The sequence below is a fragment of the Centruroides sculpturatus genome, unplaced genomic scaffold (assembly GCF_000671375.1).
Source record: "Centruroides sculpturatus isolate CEXI.00-Female unplaced genomic scaffold, Cexi_2.0 scaffold1139, whole genome shotgun sequence".
Classification (NCBI taxonomy): domain Eukaryota; kingdom Metazoa; phylum Arthropoda; class Arachnida; order Scorpiones; family Buthidae; genus Centruroides; species Centruroides sculpturatus.
The window spans coordinates 112,564-127,775 of NW_019385735.1; the positions used below are offsets into that span (position 1 = coordinate 112,564).

The 15,212-nt window shown below is 29.2% G+C and overlaps 1 protein-coding gene across 1 annotated transcript; it reads left to right on the forward strand.

The window, feature by feature from the left end:
• Positions 1–10,905: 10,905 nt before the first annotated feature.
• On the forward strand, positions 10,906–14,829 carry LOC111641648 (zinc finger protein 208-like). The gene is made up of 4 exons (XM_023387850.1): positions 10,906–11,043; positions 11,750–11,944; positions 13,642–13,842; positions 14,539–14,829. The coding sequence occupies exons 1-4, from the start codon at positions 11,029–11,031 to the stop codon at positions 14,569–14,571; spliced, it is 444 nt and encodes a 147-aa protein (XP_023243618.1). The 5' UTR covers positions 10,906–11,028; the 3' UTR covers positions 14,572–14,829.
• The last annotated feature ends 383 nt before the right edge of the window (positions 14,830–15,212 follow it).

Genomic DNA, 15,212 nt, shown 5'->3' on the forward strand with positions numbered 1-15,212 from the left:
GTAGTTACAGTTACTAACTGACTGCAATGGAGAGTGCCGCGTTTGTGGTTTCTTCCTTCAGTAAAAAAGAATGTGATCAAGTGACAACATTTGATTGCATTTTTTTCTTTTTACTTTTTGCTTTTCATCATGTCGAAAAAAACCGAAAAGGTGGCTGAAAGAATACAGAGTATTAAACGATGAGTCGGAATTACAATACTAAGTTGTTTCTGAGAAGGATAAAATGAGTTGCTTGCTCGGTGATTCTGTGATTTCAACGGTAAAAAATACAATGCACATCACCACTACTCATAATGACAATAAATACGTTAAGATAGAAGATGAATCTCGAAAGATTACTTTACAAAAATTGAAAGAAGGGAGCAAAAGCAGAGTCCGTTATTCCAATCAGTGCAGAGTATCGGAGACGCAACTACAGAACTACTTATAAAGTGGTGTATATACTTAGGTAAAAAGGTAAGCCATTTAGTGATGCGGAAATTTTATACAGGTTGTAGGATGCTCAGATCCCGATAAGGTTAATAAGTACAAACAACTGCTTCTTTCAGGAAGAACTAATGCTGATCGGCAGCATGAATTAGCACTTAATGTAGTAGATCAACTGAAAGAAATATTCCAAAAAGAAAATGTGAACTATTCAACAACGCTGGATGAATCAACTGATTGCACTGACTCGGCGCAGGTATTGTAATTTGTTTCTGCCATAACTAAGGATTTTCGTGTTTACGAATAATTGCTTACTCTGAGCATTATAAAGAGCAGAAACGCGAGGAATCGATGTGTTTAACGATATTAAAGGCAAATGTCGTAAAAATCGGACTGAATCTGGCTAATTTAGTAAGTTTGTGCTCAGATGGTGTACAGTACCTTTTATGATACGGAAGAACGAAGGCTTTACCGCACAATTTAAGAAAGAGGTTTTAAGCCAAAATGATCTTATCTCTTTTCATTGCATTTTGCATCAACAAAGTCTCTGCCAAATCCATTCTTTCAAATGACACTTTGCAGAAAGTTGTAAAAATTGTGAATTATACTCGAGTAAATGCAACGAGATATCGACAATTTCTTCAGATGCTAATGATGAATAATGAGGTAATTAGTATTGATTTTCCTACCATTCGAAATTTTGACCAAAATCTGTCCTTGTGATAATCAGGACAGGTTTTACTCAAAGTTTTGTATTTGCGTGAACAAATAATCCAATTTTTCAAGATGAGGAATGATCAATGTGAATTATCATGCAAGGAGTTTTATAGTAATTTTGCTTTTCTACAAAACTTCTATAATGACAAAACAAAACAGAAGAAAGTGGTATTTTCCTCTTAACAAAACTCCAAAGTAAAAATAAAAGTTTACGGTTCCTTTTCGTAACTAAATAATTTTTTAAATGGTTAAATAATTAAAGTAAATTCTAAATAAATCTTGTCAATCAAAGGAATAATTCTCGCTTTTCACCTCCAGGTTCTCATACATTCCAGGAGGTCGTTCGAAATCCGAAGCAATTTTTCCCATTAGAAAGTAATTGAAAGTGAATTAACCCAGTTGCAGACACTGCACAATGCACATTTCAATAAGCTTTAAACAGAAAATACACAATAGTTGGTAAAAATAACACAATTAAATGTCATAATAAATTACAACACGAAAGAAATAAATAAAATCATAAATACTGCATAATAAAACGAAAATTTCATTTATTGATCGCACATCATCCACTTCGCCTTCATAACATAGATGTGTGATTTAATTATAACATTTAAGCATCTTAACGTATTATACGTAATGTGAGACTTTATTCCTTCTTTAAAATCTAACATTAAACTCTTTACTTCACATTTTGTTCGAATAAAATCAACTTGTAATGTCTTCAGATAAATCCATATTAGGCATATTAAGCATCGTGAGTTTCGGAAAGAATAAAATGCCGTACAAACAGTCAGAAAATCCGTAATGTGTTTGATGAAGATGCTGCTAAACATCGAACATGTGTCAAAATGTGGATTAAAAAGCTCCGTTCGGGAAATTAAACGATATAAAACGTACTGGGTGCTCAAAAGCTATCGACAGAAAAAAACCTGCAAGAAGAAATTGTTAAACATCGACCAATAACAAATAATGCAATATATAATGAAACACATGAAAATTAAAGCGGAAAAAAGGCTCTGAAAACATACAAACAAAACGCAGGAGCCGAGAGTCGACTTGGAAACATAACATATTGCATTTATACTTCCAGCGCCTTTATTTTCTCTAAGGGCATAGTTCGAACTTCAAAGTATCGTTTGAACTCAGAGGTGAATTTCTGCCAAATTTTTCATTTGAACTTTGAAACGTTAGAAGTTAGAGTCGTTTGAGGTAGAAGATACCATGTATTATTATTACATTTATAAATTATATATATTTTTGAATTAATGTATAAGTAGTTTTTAATTAATATACACTAACATCNCTTTACATTTTGTTCGAATAAAATCAAGTTGTAATGTCTTCAGATAAAGGCATATTAGGCATATTAAGCATGGTGAATTTCAAAAAGGAAAAAATGCCGTACAAACAGTAAGAAAATTCTTAATCTGTTTGATGTAGATGCTGCTAAACTTCGAACATGTCAAATGTAGATTAAAAAGCTCCGTTCGGAAAATTAAACGATATAAAACCTACGGAGTGCCCAAAAGCTATAGACAGAAAAACCTGCAGGAAGAAATTGTTAAAAATCGACCAATAACAAATAATACACTATATAATCAAACACACCAAAATTAAAGCGAATAAAAGCTCTGAAAACATACAGGCATAACGCAAGAGTGAGAGTCGACTTGGAAGCATAACAAATTGTATTTATACTTCCAGCGCCTTCATTTTCTGTGCGCGCACAGTTCGATCTTCGAAGCATCGTTTGAACTCCGAGGTGAATTTCTGCCAAATTTTGCATTCGAACTTTGAAGCGTTCGAATTTAGAGTCGTTTGAGGTATTAGATACCATTGTATTATTATTACTTTTATAAATTATATATATTTTTGAATTAATGTATAAGTAGTTTTTAATTAATATACACTAACATCAAAATAATGTAACTTACCACAAAAGCTAAAATGGTGAGAGTTACATTCTTTAATTCGTTCTTCATCCTTTGCAAAAGCAATAATTTCTTTAAATACGAATATATAAATTTGTTAAAATAAATACGTTTACAAAAAATACTACTGTATCTTTAGTGTTAGACAGTTTATTCCAAATTACAATACAATGAAAAATACAAAATACATGAAAAAAGTGTAGTATCGGAAATAACAAAGAAGTTTTCAGAAGAGGAAAACATCTGCGAATTAATTAATTTAGTTAATTAGCAAATGTTTTAATTAATTTTCTTTGTACAAAGTATTTTGAAATGTTCTTATGTTATTATTAAATTCGAAATTTAAAGATTACCGTAAAACTACAATTCAAAATCGCAAAACCTGGAGTACTCAAAAATACTATATAAGCATTTTTATTTTCTTTATAAACGGTAATGACATCATTTTCTATCTGACTGGTTTGGTTTGATGGTATAAGGCAACGTTATATATAAGCGATTTTATAGGAGAAATGCTTTCCAAGACGAGAGGATTATCTATAAGGAAATGGCTCCTATTTAGATATTTGACATGCGATGAAAATCCGGAAAATTTTATAAGATACAGCCAGCCCGTTCTTCAGGCCTAAAACCGTGATCAAATACCAGCGTTCAGCGGTTTTATCCACTCTATTATTGATGGAATGATTTTCCTGAAGATCTGTTGAATATCGTTTTAATTAATTAGTTAATCCTGGAACTGAGCTGTGATAGTTAATTTATTTATTAAGTTTCCTATAAAACAATCACAGGAGTTATTTAGTCGAAACTAAATAACTGCTGTGATTGTTTTATAGGAAACTTAATAAATAAATTAACTATCACAGCTCGGTAAACAAAATTATGCCCTCATACACACTAACATCCATACGTACAAAAATTATTTCTGGGCATTTCAAGGTTTCTACGTCCAAAAAATTCAAAATCTTGGGGTCATATTTTGATTTATTGTCATACTTTCTCTCAGTTATATATAAGAGAGCCGGGAAAGTAAAAAGTAAATCATTTTACTTGATTCGAACGCTACGTTATTTTGATTATAGAATGATTTTCGATATATAGAAGAATAATGATTGATAACTCAATAGTTTCTACTTATTACCATGATAGAATACAAGTGCATATAATTTATATACAGTAGAACCTCGATTATCCGGACTAATTGGGGATGAAGGTAGTCCGGATAAGGAAAAATCCGGATAATCAAAACAAATACTTTAATTTGTCTTTTAATGATAATACACGTTTTCTTTTCGATGACATATCGGTAATATTAAAAATAAATACTGTATTTAAATCGTGATCAAATTTTCAAGAAACAAACGTTCGTATTGAATTTGGACTACTACTGACCAGCGCTAACAGACTAGCTATTGTTTAAAAGGCCCTCTGGTGGCTCAAGAAGACGGATTTTATAAAATAAAAAGCAGTTGAAACTGCATTTTTATGAATAAAAATTTGACAAACTATTTATCGTTTTATGACGAGTAAAATTTTTTCGTCGCGTTCGCGGCTTTTAAGTAATGCATAAACCTTCGAGGCGCGAGGCCCTTCGGACCGCGAGGCATAGGCGGTGGCCCACGTCGTCCATGCCTTACGCCGCCCTTGGTCATAGAAATGATGTAATTTGAATATAAATTATTTATAAATACGTATGTCAAGTTATATTTTTATTACTACGTAAAATATATTTAAGAGTTTACGACCACTGTGCTGGGTGAGACGTTGTTGAAACAAAAAAAGTTATGCATTCCATCACGTACATAAACAGTATCGTAATTCGCCAAGTGCAAATCAGCAAATTCGTAAAATTTTTGTTTATTTTGAACAATCCGGATAATCGAAAATCCGGATAATAGAGGTCCGGATAATCGAGGTTCTACTGTACATATTATTTCTATTTATAGCAAAATAACTAATCTAGAAACTGATATACAATAAATAAAAAAATTATATATTAATTTTCTAAAATTCCAATCACTATCTTTACTTTTTTATGTAATGGGATATTGAGAATATCATATTTAGTTAAAGAAACCAATAACGTGTTGTTACTATTTTCTAGAATTAATTTATTTAGACACTAATTAGTGTGTAAATAAAATTATTCCAGGAAAATAGAAACTTCTTGAGCGTTAAATTAATATATTTTACTTGCAAAAATGAGAAAATTTCAAAATAACTTATATGAATTAAAAATTAAAATTAAAACAAACAGAAACAAGTCCGTTTCTGTTTTGAGACAAACTGATGTGACTAATGGAACTTGTTATATTTTTTTAAATACATTAAATGCGTGTTAATTCATATCAATAATGTATGAATAGTTATTTTATTTTATTTATTTAGTAATTTTTTAATAGTTATTTTCTAATTCAAACAACGTTTTCGGTTTTTATATAATCTTTAATATTATTTTATTTTTATTCTTTCGTTAATTATTTTTAAGCAATTAAAAGTAAGTAACGAAACCAATATTAATTAATAAATTAAAACATTTTTATTCTTAATTTTTTACGATTTTATTGTCATTTTAAACAATGTAAATAGAATTATTCATTTGTATTACAAGTAATTTGAAGTTTTTCGCGTAGAGGTATTTTTTTTTATTTAAGTAGTCAGATTTCGTTATTTATAATATTATATTTATTAACTTATTAATATTAATATTAATAAGTTAATGTTTATGTAATGTTTATTTAATATTTTGTAATCTTATTTGACTTATACTATTTGGCTTATTTGACCCTTAATATTTTCAAAAATTGTATATTAAATTCTGAATTCTTAAGTATTTTTGCTTCTCTGCACTTTCTCCCCGTCAATTGTATTTTCACGAGTAATATAATATAAATATATTTTATTATAAAAATAATAAACTAAAAACAAATACGTTAGATGTGATATATACTATATTATTATATGCAGAGGAAAGATATTTAGGATACATGGAGTGGCAAATAAAGCGAGTAAAAACAGAAAGAATTTAATACAAAATTTTTCCAAATATTAACGGTTAAATATGCCAAATAGTATAAGTAAAAAATTCTTCTGTATCTAATATCGAAGACATTAAAGAAGAATTATACTGGGACACACTATAATTGATAATCTCTTTAGAATAAGTGCTATTTTTAAAAAATAATATACTTTATTATAAAAATAAACTTTTTTATAATAAAATATATTTACATTTTATTATCTGCGAAAATACAATTGTGGCGGGGAAGAAGTGCAGAGAAGCAAAAATACTTAAGAATTCGATTTTCCTGTGGGAATAACGGTTCTCGAAAAACTTATTAGTAATCTCCTGTGAGAAGCAGCAATAAAACGCAATACAATGATAGAAACAAAAACAAGGAACACGTTTATGCTATAAGTTGAAGTGTCCTGAACTTACACTAAAGACTGATATTTCTTTTTAATTAAAAAGTTTTACAAATAGGCCAGAACTTGGACAACCGAACCCACTTATTCCTTGAAACGATTTGAGAAGCAATAATAACCTGGTTTTTCAAATATAACTTTATATATTTTCTTAATATGTTTTAAACGTTTGTANTTAAAATGTTATTAAATTTTACGTGATGAAAGTAGATAATTTAAATATATTTGAAAAATTAAACATGAAGTGTAATTATTGGGCGTCAATTTTAAAAAATTATGAACTTATAAATTCCCACTGTCTTTCTTAAATCTCGGGAACGGAGGTAGATAGATGAAAGACGAAACTAGATGTGGAAACCTTCAGTGCAGGACACCCTGACTATATGATCATCCAATAGAAATCAGAAGTGATGTTTTTTCAATTCAAAAATATTTTCCCTTAAATTACATGACTGGCACGACTCTATTCTTAAAGTGAACGTATGATGTATATGTGAAAGTCACTACTGATTTGCGGTTGAGCGCATATATTTTACATTTAAAAAAATTAAAAACATGATCAAAAATTGCGAATTGGTTTTGTGAAGATGTCACGATAAACAAATGCTCGTTTTATTACGAGATGTGTTAATGAATTTTAACCAGAGTATTAATAATAAACTTTGACAAATAATATGTTTATATGTTCTGTTACATATTTTATCCTAACAACAATTTCATATTTAAATAAATTCAATTAAAATAATTTTTGTGTCGAAATTCTATTAATTATTGATTTTTTTACATTTATATTAAATGAATAACGCTAAGCACGAAAAGACAGCTTAAAAATATTTTTTCAGTCAATTCTACTTAAAAGAAATAAGTGTAAATAAACTTACTATTACCACACAAACAATAAGTAAGGGTAATATTGCAGTTTCAATTCATATTCTCTTAAAATTTGATTTGTTGCTCCAGGAAAATGTTTTCAAAAGTAAAGATAATAGATAAATAATTAAGTTCATCTCTGGCTCAATCTGGATTATCGTGCTTAAGACTCATTAATATCGACTGAGCTAGAATTTCGTGATTACAAGAAATTAAAATTGACAAGCAGTTTCTTCCTTGTTTATGTGATTAGAATGCCAAGCTAATATTGTCTGTTTCAAAAAAAATTTTGCATCAATTAAAAATAAAGCTGATATAGCCTTAATAAATTAAGCATCATTGGACAAATGTAACTTTGGTTGATTTTCCTTACTTAACAGTATTCATTCAATAATTGTGTATTATTTTTTTCTTTTAATAATTATGCAAAAGCGATCTTCTATATATATAAATTAGGGTAAACAATGTGTGAACAACGAAAAAGTGACTGAAACAAAGAATTTTTCTTTGTAAAAAAGTTGTATTTATATTTATTACATTAATAAATTAGGGTGTTTGTTTGTTTATTTGTTTGCTATCCACACCTAGGCCATTCGAACAATTGCTACGAATTTCGATAGTTACGTTTAAATAGTTCTAACTTGAATCATGTCGTACAGTATATTACAATACTGGGCTGTTACTGTGTAATTACATTCTTTATACGTTAATTCACTTATCTGAATTTTCGATTATCCGAATCACCTGTAAAACGAATCAATACGGATAATCGGAGTTTTACTTTATATATATTTTTTACAGTCTTACAAAAATTATGCATGTAGAATTAAAGGGAGAAGGTAATGCAACAAACAAGAGAGAGTGCTTTCTGAGAGAAATTTTATGGGACATTGGCCCCTATTCAGGTACTAATACTTGACAAATGAAAACCCAGATAACTCGTGCTGATCTCGTCGATGAAGCACGAACCACGACCAAATAAATTCTAATGTTTAGTGGTTTCATCCAATCAGCCACTGGCGAGCCCATTGGTTCAAAGGGCATTTCAAAGAAAGTACTTAAAAAATAAACTTTTTATTCCTAAACCAGTAAAAAGGTTGTAGATTTAAAAGCATAAGACAACAGAACATATGGGCAATCTGATAAAAGAAGTATAACTCGCCTAAACTTTCTATGCGATACTGTTCCTATTTAGGCATAAAAACACTTGGTAAACCACAGATGCCAACCCTTTGGTGCCTTGAGAAGCAAACGAATGTGAGATCCGGAATTTTTTTAATCTAAAAATTTAATTATTTTAATTCTGTTTATATAACGGATTGAAAGAAAAAAAAACGATCTTAGCTGGGAATGTGTAAACCTTCCTTTCATAACTGTCAACATTCTATGATTCTCATATAGCTTGCAGCTCAACTTGCACAAAAGTTTATAGTTAGCATCCAAATTGCGTCACTTGTTTTTGGTCTCGGGAACACCTATAACCTTATCTCATATAACAACTGATCACATGACCGATTTTCTCAGCAAAAAGCTATAAAAGATGCTTCCTAACCCCTCTCGGGGGAGTCTCTTAACGAAAGCCGGACCGACGACATCGAGTAGAATCTCCGAACCCGCCGAAATTCCGATCCTCTAACATCGATCTCCGTCAGCGTTCGACGTCGCCATTGCTTAAGCTTGTTTTCGTCGCGGAGCAGCGCACCAAACGGCGGCCGCGATTTCTGATAAGTTATTTTTCTGCGAAAAATTCGTTGATCTTTGGAGACATTATTAATATAAATAATTTTTATGGCCGTTGAATAAGAAATGTTTCTTTCACAAGAAATGTATAAAATTACAGTACTGTATTAGACTTACGGTACCTAATTTACATACTGTACAGACGATAGTAAACTCAACTTACTCGCCTAAACTCTCTGTAGTGTGTAAGTAGTTTGGCTGCTCGTCTACTATTGGTCCAGATTCGAGTAATCCTGTCGCGACACGAGTCGGCGACGAAGTTTTACGAGTCTCTTTTAGCGTCTTTATACGAATACTGTCGCAATTTTTTCTCCACGTTATAGGAATCTCCGTTATAGGAACCCGCGTTATAGGGGGGTCTACTGTACACGCCTTGCTCTGCTATAACAGCATGTAGACTTTGATGTATAGCAATGTTACTTTAGTTATAGTGTACTTTTATTTTTTTATTTTTTTATCTTTTATAATATTTAATTTTTATTCTAATTTTCATTTATTTTATTTATTTATTTATTTTATTTTACTTTGCATTTTCTCTGCCATTATATTATTGTATCCCTTCTATGATTAACAGCATGTATCTATATGTATTTTTCTGTATTTCTGCCTGGCTGTGCTCAGCGGTGCCAGACAATAAAGATTATTTTGACTGCCTGACTGCCTAACTTTATTACAAGTTATATTGTCTTATTTTGCCAGCACGTCGTCAGAACTTCAGTGTGTTTTGTACATTCGCGATTTTACTTCAAGTATTATTTTCTTTAACTATTGCATTGTATATTATTAAATGTAATCAATTTGTTTGTACAGTAATACCCCGAACTTCGCGATAGGTGGGACCGAGCAATAACCGCGTAAGTCGAATTCGCGTAAGTCGGGGTATAATTTCCCAATTTGTGTAAAATCCAAGTCGGATGTATGTAAGCTAATAAATGTTCTCGTTAATCTTATTTCTTCTTTTGTTTCGTTCACGGTTACAAGAAATAACCACATGCAGTCTCTCGAATCTCCGTAGATATAACAAACACAGAAGTAAATACAAAATAAATTGTAGCTATGCGTCGATTCCGCGCAACATATCCGAACATGTAAGCCGAACAATAGTGTGCGGGGAGTGAGTAATCAAGGGTTGCGTGGCGCTCAAACAAAAGACGAATCGACGAGATTTGAAAATCGCGTAACTCCGGGTTCGCGTAAGTCGGGGTAGCGTAAGTCGACGTATTACTGTATTTCCGCGATCTCACCACATGTAATATTCTTTCACCATTGTATTGTATATTATATGTAACTAATTTTTACAACTTTGTATTCCAGACCTGATTAAGCCCAGCGGTACAAGGTCATATACAAATGTATAATCAACGTTTAAATAAAATCTGATTATTTGAATTTCTGCTTAACTTTATTAATATTTCAATTAAACTTATTACAGATTTTCTAAAAAATGTTTCATTATTTTGTTTAACAAATGTGTCCAAAAAGCAGTTTAATACAAGTAGTCAACAGTCTCCAATTTTAAGACTTTCCTTCAACGCTGTTATTATAATCGAGCACTTTAATTTACAGCACATTCAATGTTTTCTGTTCAAAACTTTAATAAAATTCATTTTATTTAATTTATAGGACATAAATTTCTAGAAATATTTACAAAATAAGTTATGGAATTAGTTTTGGAACGGTGATCTTAATGTATATGTATTTTTTGTGTGTGTGTGTGGGTGTACAAATTTTACAATTAGCAAGAAATAATTTAAGCCGTGTTTTTTTGTGTTTTTAAGCTAAAAGATAGGCAGAATATGCGAATTTGACAGAACAATTGCCAAATTTTACATTGTTGTTGACCATTATTAATTTGTAATCTGTTCAAAACTTATAAACTAAATTTTAAAATTTAAATTATTAATTCTTTAATTAAATGGAATCAGAAAATGTAAGTAATACGTTCAATTTGTTTTGTAATACATTACTTACTTCAGGCAACATCTTTTATTTGAAACTGTAAAAAATAAAAAGTTTAAAATTTTAATTTTATCGAAATATACATATATTTTACTTTTATGCTTTTATATAACTAGAAAATATTGACAAACGTAAATTTTTAATAATTAACACAACAAATATTTATTTTGAAAAAAGAGAAAAGGTGTGAATAAAGTATATCTAAAAATTTTGCGCCCCATAATGGCGCATTGATCGGTTGCCAAGTTTATCTAAATGATAGATAGCGCTTATCGTCTAAATGGGTGTACTGTACACGTAAAATAATAAGTAAAACTTGTTAAAATTTGGAAAATTTTCACAAATAAGAAGGATAAAAAACATAAACACAATAAAATAAATTAGCGTAAAGTTTATACAGTGTGTATATTTATAAGAAAAATAATTGAATATTAAAAATTATTTAAATCTTATATTGATTGCATTGATTTTTATTTATCTTAGGATATTTTCTTTAAAATCACAAAAATATGGTTACACATATTTTTCTAATTTTCTTTAAAATGTTCATAGTAAAAAGAACATGTTGTATATTAAGTAAATTCACTGTAAAAACTAGTTAAGTTATGCGAATAATTAATTATTTTTTTAACTTAATTTATTTTTTCATATTTATTTGTTTACAATCCTTTGAACAGAATAGTCAGAAATCACCTACAGAATCGCGTGATCAAATATCAGCTGCAACATCAACTAAAAAAGAGGATGATAAGTCACAAAATGGTCAACATAAACAATCATCTGAAAAAGTACTTGGATGTGATTTCTGCACTTCCTGGAAAAAGAATTTGTCTACGCATAAACATCATCATCCCGATGAAAACAAATCGAAGGTAATCGCATTTATTTATCACGCTACTTTACTATATAAATTGAATATTACAACGAAATATTCGTATTTAATGTAACAAATACATCTTTGCGTTATTTATACGCTATATCAAATAGAACAAAAATTGTATGTAATATGATTTTTAGTGTATTATTATAATTCTTATTTCCAATTATAGACAGCTTGCAAACCTTTATGTTATAATTAGTAAAAATATCGATACCGAAAACATAAATCTATATTATGTGAGATTGGAATTCGTATGACTCCGCTCACCTTGCACAGGATGGCTATAATTGTTTATATTTAAAGAAGGTCGTGATATCTCTGTCTAATTCACTAGCCTAACACAGTTAGAATAATTATTTTACTTCGCGATAAAAGGAGTAATTTACACATGATCCCAGTTGTTAGTCAGAGTGGTTAGAATGGAATTTCAAATTCGAAGAAAGGAAGTAGGTTCAATTACTAAATTATATATGACTATATTTATATAAGAGGAATTGCAAAAAGATTATATATCTATAAATTGCATCCACAAATAAACGATAAAATATCCTCATAAATCTCAGAAAAGAATCTAAATACAGTAGAGCGTCGTTTATCCGAAAGCCAGTTATCGAAAAGAATTCCAGTTGGCAAATTTAAATTTTCGCTAGTGCTGTGGCGCTGCAATCTTTGGCTATGTCTTGGCTACTCAAATATTTTACGTTTTTGATACTAAATTAACTTCTGAAGTATAACTTTTTATTGTTTTTATATTTTTCAATATATTTATTTTTTTTGTACAAAATAAAGAAATAATTTTTAACGATACAATAACCACGATTATTATTTTAAAAAGTTTACGTTAGGCTTAACATCGACGAAAGTTCAACGCAACGCGACACGCAACGAAAAAAAATTTCAGGATGGGATAGGTTAATGTATTTTTTCGTACATAATCGGTTATCCGAAAAATAAGTTATCCGAACAACGCCAGTCCCCAATTGATTCGGATTAACGACGCTCTACTGTATACGCATCTACATAGACGATCCTCAAATCAAACTATTCGTAATGAGAGATATTATATTATTAATTATACTTATCTAGAGAGGTAGTGAGAGAACCTATGTCTTTAAACCAATATCTTTTTCCACTCTTCTTTAATATGACACATCGAAGTATCTTAGGCAGGAACGTACTCAGAAGTGTTAACGATGAGTGTTAACGATTTGTCTAATAGCATGTTCAACTCTAAATAAAAGCTCTAGATTGCTACTGACCTAAGTATCAGGACAAAAAGCAAGTAAAAAAGATGACTTGCACGTTTTATAAGAAATCAGTAATCCAATCGGATTACTGATTTCTTATAAAACGAATTGTCCACAATTCGTTCATTTTCGGTTGAACTTTCGTTTTTGCAGGAACTACTTCTCTTCCTGTGAATCATAGACAGCGGGCAGATGACAAGAAAAATAAGCTTTATATATTTTTCTGTTTAAAAATATTAACTAAGATATCACTTTTAAGTATAAAATGTTCTCTATCAAACCCTCGGTTTTCAAATTTTCTAATTTGCTTAATAATGTTCATATTAAACAGAATATGTTGAAATATTAAATAAATTCAGTGCGAAAATTATATAAGTGAAGGAATAATTACTTTTTAACTTAATTTTTTTTCGTATTAAAATATTTACAATTCTCTGAACAGAATAGTCACAAATCACATTCACAGTCGCTTGATGAAAGATCATCTGCAGTATCAAGTGGAACACGTGACAAGTCACAAAATTGTGAACATAAACAAGCATCTCAAATAGCATTTCGATGTGAAGTTTGCAACTACAGCGCTTCCTTGAAGGGGAACTTGTCTATGCATAAACAATGTCATGCCGACGAAAAAAAATCGAAGGTAAACAGACTTATTTATCAAGGTACATTATAAATTAAATATGACAACAGAATATACGTATTTAAAGTAACAAACACGTCATAGCGTTATTTACTAGGTATGTTGCATCAACTTTAATTATATAATTATATCTTTAATTATATAAAAATGACCTATATTGAAATGTTACTTAACCCTGATATTTCAAATCATTGTTAATTTAAAAATATGATATATTATTTTATCCATATAATCACTTATTAGAAGTATTTAAAATTAAGCTATATAACTGTAGCAAAAATAAATTCTGTTGCTACTGAGACTTACATACAACTGTTGTTAAAATGTTTTAAAAAGAGATTTGTAAGGACAATACACAATTAAAATTACATGTTACGAATAGAGTTTATACACAGACCGTAATAAAACACAGCTCAGTCGTAAAATATTAAAAATAATGAATGTCGCTGATTAAATAAAATACCAATCAATAATGTAGTTGTAAATGCCAAGTTGATAACATAAATAACATCAGAAATCAGACTTTAGAGTAAGTAAAATAAATGCCTATTTCACGTTGCCTGAAAATTTGATGAAGAATGATATAACTTGTGAATAGAAAAATTTAATTAATCATTAATTAAGTTGTAATTGTAGAAGTAATTTAAATGTCATTCTATATTATATATTTAGCTAACAAAATATAATTTCTTACAGGAATCAGCAGGAAAATCTGATAAACAAACCTAAAGGGCGGCGTGTATTATCTTGATGATGAGAAGAAAAACAGATGAAAATAAAATATTCTAATTAATTTTTTAAAATTGAAATTACATTTTGAATATATTTAGCACAAAATTTTTCAAATGAACTTTATTTAGTTATTTATTATTTTTTTGAAAATTTAATGAAAGAATTTTTCAAAATTCAATACTTTATTCGTATTGAAGTCTTAATTTCTCTGAAAATATTGATATTAATTCATGATTAATAAAATTTTTATTCAAAAGTGCAGTTTTTATGGATCATTAAAGATCTTTTGCTTTTAAAGAATTTTCTCAATATAACTTATAATTGGGATATCCTCTATCTGTTTAAAAATTTTTATTTACTTTTAAAGTAGTCCCCTTTCAATATTAAATTAACTTTATTTAAATACTAATATGGTCAATTCATATGTTTTTCGAAATCGTTAACTTTATTACATTTTACAGATGGGTACGTGCTCTTAACTTTTAATGGTATCATTATAAAATTTTATGGATTTTTTTTTTTTTTTGTAATACAAGTATGTTTTAAACTCAGAATTATCGTATAAATTGGAATTCCATTAAACAAATAAGTATAAATATTCAAGTCGTAATAATTAATGTCAATTATGATTTTATATT

What these genes read in the sequence shown, in the direction of transcription:
- LOC111641648 (XM_023387850.1), top strand. An exon ending in CCGATGAAAACAAATCGAAG is followed by an intron (nt 11,945 to 13,641) that starts GTAATCGCATTT and finishes TTCTCTGAACAG; the next exon opens with AATAGTCACAAATCACATTC. An exon ending in CCGACGAAAAAAAATCGAAG is followed by an intron (nt 13,843 to 14,538) that starts GTAAACAGACTT and finishes AATTTCTTACAG; the next exon opens with GAATCAGCAGGAAAATCTGA.